Source organism: Rhagoletis zephyria, unplaced genomic scaffold (assembly GCF_001687245.7).
Source record: "Rhagoletis zephyria isolate East Lansing unplaced genomic scaffold, Rhagoletis_zephyria_1.1 Rzeph_scaffold_11023, whole genome shotgun sequence".
Taxonomy (NCBI): Eukaryota; Metazoa; Arthropoda; class Insecta; order Diptera; family Tephritidae; genus Rhagoletis; species Rhagoletis zephyria.
The window spans coordinates 13,610-18,212 of NW_016168100.1; the positions used below are offsets into that span (position 1 = coordinate 13,610).

General features: G+C 36.7%; 2 protein-coding genes across 2 annotated transcripts in view; one reads left to right on the forward strand and one right to left on the reverse strand.

Moving 5' to 3' along the window:
- LOC108376814 (uncharacterized) overlaps positions 1-2,303 on the forward strand; it is a 15,044-nt gene extending 12,741 nt beyond the window's left edge. The window contains exons 2-3 of the mRNA XM_017633054.1: positions 1,314-1,443; positions 1,525-2,303. Coding sequence (XP_017488543.1) covers positions 1,314-1,443; positions 1,525-1,843 — 449 coding nt within the window. The 3' untranslated portion in view covers positions 1,844-2,303. The remainder of the gene's footprint in view (positions 1-1,313; positions 1,444-1,524) is intronic.
- LOC108376813 (carbamoyl-phosphate synthetase 2, aspartate transcarbamylase, and dihydroorotase rudimentary) overlaps positions 2,227-4,603 on the reverse strand; it is a 4,144-nt gene continuing 1,767 nt past the window's right edge. Inside the window, exon 3 of the mRNA XM_017633053.1 lies at positions 2,227-2,570. Coding sequence (XP_017488542.1) covers positions 2,370-2,570 — 201 coding nt within the window. The 3' untranslated portion in view covers positions 2,227-2,369. The remainder of the gene's footprint in view (positions 2,571-4,603) is intronic.

A 4,603-nucleotide genomic window follows, 5' to 3' on the forward strand; every position in this document is an offset into this window, starting at 1 on the left:
TTTATTATGAATTCTTGTTGTTGTTGTTGTAGCGACTTTCTTAGCCCTGCCAAGAACGGTTTGTCCCTTAATCGTTGTCGTCAAGCTCAACCAGAGAAAGACCCAACAACCGTACCACACCGACCGGGTTGGACCCGAGGAAGTGGGACGATAGTTAAGTTTGGTTTTGCGGGCATGTGAAGAGATGCTTAGAGTCGTGCAGAGACTTGACACATGCCGGACATATATTATAGGCTGGTTTTAACTAGCCATATTTTGACGACAAAATTTGTCGATATAGTCTGACACAACTTTATCTCCTTAATCCATACCTTTAGCGAATATATTTTGGACCAAAAATATAAATCTACGATGATTTTACAAATCGACGATGCGACGATGTGACGATGCCGAGTAACTATGCTACTTTCGCATAGTGGTAATCCCCAGAGGCATACCCGTACGATAATAACATAGCCGTGCAGGCCACTGGTACATATGTATGACGAATAAATCTTGCTTCAAGTCAAAACAATATTTGTTATGCAAATTAATGTGTCACAAACGAGATGCTTTGATTTAATTTTTATTCGATATGTTTGACATCATAAATATTTAAGTAGTTTATTTGTTTTGTTATCGGAAATAGTTCGCTAACCCCAGATTCAAACGTGTTGTACATATGTAGGTATGGATATAAATATATTCTTACATACATATACATATGTATATCTTGCTATAAGGCCATAAATAACAAAAACAAATAACCAAATTTTTTAATTAAATATGTTTTGTTTTTTAATTTAATTTTCCTTTTGGTTTAAAATTTTATTATTCTAAAAAGAAAGATATATATTTTTTATATCATTATCTTATTATCTTTTTAACTTTATTTTTGTTTTACCTATTTTAATTTAATGTAACTTTAGCTTTTAGATATTGTTTTACAAATAAAAATATTTTAATTTAATTTTATTTAATTTTTAAGTACTATTTTCTTCTGTTTTGATTAAATTTTTTTCGTTTTTCTAATCTTACTTTCTTTTAATTTTTAGATTTTATTGTTTTGCTTTATATATTTTTTTAAGATTCTATTATTTATAAGTTCTTATAAAAAAAATTAATATTCTTCATTTTCTTCCATCTTTAGTAACCAAAGTAACTTCTGATGGCGAACCACATGAGATGATGACAATGATTGCCGGCCTTTCGGGCCTCTTCGNAATATCATTTAATTTTTAAAACTAGTTTTGCTTTATATATTTTTTTAAGATTCTATTATTTATAAGTTCTTATAAAAAAAATTAATATTCTTCATTTTCTTCTACCTTTAGTAACCAAAGTAACTTCTGATGGCGAACCACATGAGATGATGACAATGATTGCCGGCCTTTCGGGCCTCTTCGCTGCCATGGTCATACTGGCTGTGCTAATATCTTTAGTCAGCTGTAAAAGCGGTAAAAAGTAAGCGAATGGAAATTTATGTTTGCAATAAAAAAAAAATATATTAAATTTTTATTTTCCCAACTTTCGCCAATATTTTAGACCTAAACATTGCAAAAATTGTCCGCGCACAGCCAATGCAAATGGCAGTGTTACACGCAACTGCACGCTGAATGGCAACAATACACCCGCAAGCCTTGAAGAAGGCAATTCGGTGTCTACGACGCCTACACACAATTCAGGTGTGTCGGTAATTTCCACAGGCGGCAATCTAACGGGTAACCTGAACTCAGCTTTCATGGATAGCGAACTAAATTTGGCCAACACCTTGAAGAAGCCGAAGAAGAAAACACACTGGAGTGATGAAGTGGATGCAGCAGGACACATCAAGGAAACAGCTGTAGATATCGAGCGGTTTTGAAGGAATGCGGAATAAGTTAAGAGCAGCGTTCCATTAAACGAATTTATGCGCATGCGCGGATTGACGTTTCGGCTGGTCGCAGCAATTTGCTATATGTGAAGACTGATTGGGGGAGGTTTTGGCCAAAGCTTCTTTCGTTTGTTTTAGTTTACTCGCAAGATGTATACCTAACAATTGAAAAAAAATATTTCTATATTAAACACACACGATTACCTGATATAGCATGTAAATACATATATGTACATAAACATACATACTTATACATACTTGTAGAATTTAAATATTTATAAGGCAAAGTTAATCTCTGCACACGCATTTTAATTTAGAAATTATCATTAGCAATTATTTTAAATATAAAAAAAACACGACGATTTTTTCTTTCAACAAGTCAAAGTTTTATTATAAAATATACTTGCTAGTTTTTATAAGAATACACAAATTATAAAAAAATATTTGTAAAATCACATAAATAAAATGTCTTTTTCTTCTATCATTGGAATTTATATGGCTGCAGCTGCTATTTAGTTTAGTTCCTTGCACCGACAACCATTGCCAACAATGCCATGCGCACATACATACCATACTCCGCTTGACGGAAGTAGGCTGCACGTGGATCCGAGTCGAATTCCTTGCTAATCTCGAACACGCGTGGCAATGGATGCATGACAATCGTGCGGCGGCTAGCGAGTGTCATTAGTTTCGGAGTAACAACAAAGTGACCGCAGGCCTGGAAAAAAGATAGTAGACATTTTTTACTTAGTACTTAAATAGTAATGCGGAGAAAAAAGTAGTACATTAGTGATGCCTGATTTCTGTGAATAGTGATAATTTGTTCCAATGAAGTGAATTTGTCAATGTGAAAATAGTTTTAGGCGAATGACAGCAACAACGGTTTTTGTCATACTTTCTTAATCTGTGGAACTTTGCTTGACATCGGCTAGCTCGTTAAGGAAACAACTGCATCGAGTTTTATTTATTCGTCTAGGTATAGTAATAATATACAGGGTTTCCTAGACCACCCGTTCACCCCTTCTAACAAGTCCGGGATGCTCTATATTTTGATGGTATTACCAACTTATGGTTTCGACCGAAAAGTTTCAAACAAAAGTTGGACTTTCGGTAAGTTTAATCGCCTTCCAGTCTGGACCGGAAGTCGGTAGTACAACTAAAAGGTGCTCTATCTCGGCTTGTTAGTTCATATTTTTCGTATTTCAATAAAAAAAAAAACGTTTTCCTCCATTTTAAAAGGGGTGGACGGATGGTCTAGGATACTCTATGTGGTAAGATTACTCTTTACCAAGTCTAAACTTCACAAAAAGGTATAGGAATTCTATTCCAGTTAGAGAATTTTAGTCAGCAGTCGCTTGAATACTTGAAGGTATAAAGGCATACCGCTGGCTACCTGAAAGCTCATTATAAGGGATATATCTGAAGTGACAGGTGGGTCGCTCTCACCACTTGCATTGCTGCAACTTATGTGGCCCACATGAAACGAGAAAGGGCCAAATGATCTCTTTGTGTTCAGTAGAGCGGACTTAGTCGCAGCCATTGGCCTGCTAAAAGCTCATGTTGCCATCGGAAGGCACGTAGTGAGGTTAAGGGTTCACCATAACGACTTCTGCAAAAATGTATAAGAGCCTTGCGGCATCTGTTTTGCATATGTCCCACACTTTGTAATATGGGTTCGGAGTTTTTCGAAGATTTAACCGACATTGGCGGAATAATAGCCGAAGTAGGCATACGACAATTTTTGGGTTTCGCAGACTCATTGCGTGGGTTTGAGNCATGGGTTCGGAGTTTTTCGAAGATTTAACCGACATTGGCGGAATAATAGCCGAAATAGGCATACGACAATTTTTGGGTTTCGCAGACTCATTGCGTGGGTTTGAGTATGAGGCTTCTAGCGATTCGCGTGGTATCACAACGGACTCTCAATTTAAGTGCCTAGGTATGGTAGTGGAGTCACTGACAGCCACTTCAAGCTAACCCAACCTATGTAGTAATAAGACAGTCCCATAATTTGATTTTTGTTTATCCAGCAAAAGAGATTAAAGTCAGCTGTCTCATAAAATATATGGACAAAAAAGTGGATATTGCTTTTGTCCGTCAAATAAGGTGAGTTCCCCGTCAGACGACCTCTTCTAACTGCTTTCGAATAAAAGGCCTACACAAACGAAAGTTTGGCTCCAAAAGATGGGGCTCAAGATGGTATTTCCGAGCATGAAAAATAGAACCCTAAATGGAGTTCAGTAAAACTTATACTGAACACCAAATTTTTAAGAAAAAAACACGTAAACGCAACAACATCCAGAGCAACGTGCAATCGTCTAGCGGTCGAACGCAGCCCGAAAATGTTTATATAGATATACACCATGATAGTTTGGTTGTTAGGAACTACGTTAGCACAGCCATAAACATAGAGCAGCTGGCAAAACGAACTCGAGACTTTTGCCAAAGGAAAGTCCATATCATTTCGGAACATGAAGAATCAGGGCTTCCCGATTTCCGCTATTCAATATTCAATTCAATATAGAATTTTTTGGCAAGGCAACTTTGGGCGTCATGCACTGGTGTATAGACTGTTTGAAAACCCCAAAAGCATAGAAATAGGCACCTGTGGTACTAGAGCTACGATGTCGCTACTATTGGGAAAGTACCCGAGCGTATTTCAGCCAAAAAAATGTGCCATTGACCTGAATGCAGAACTAATGGAAGGAGGTTCTGCTAAACTTACAGCTTAAGAGGAAGACATCTCCGTCA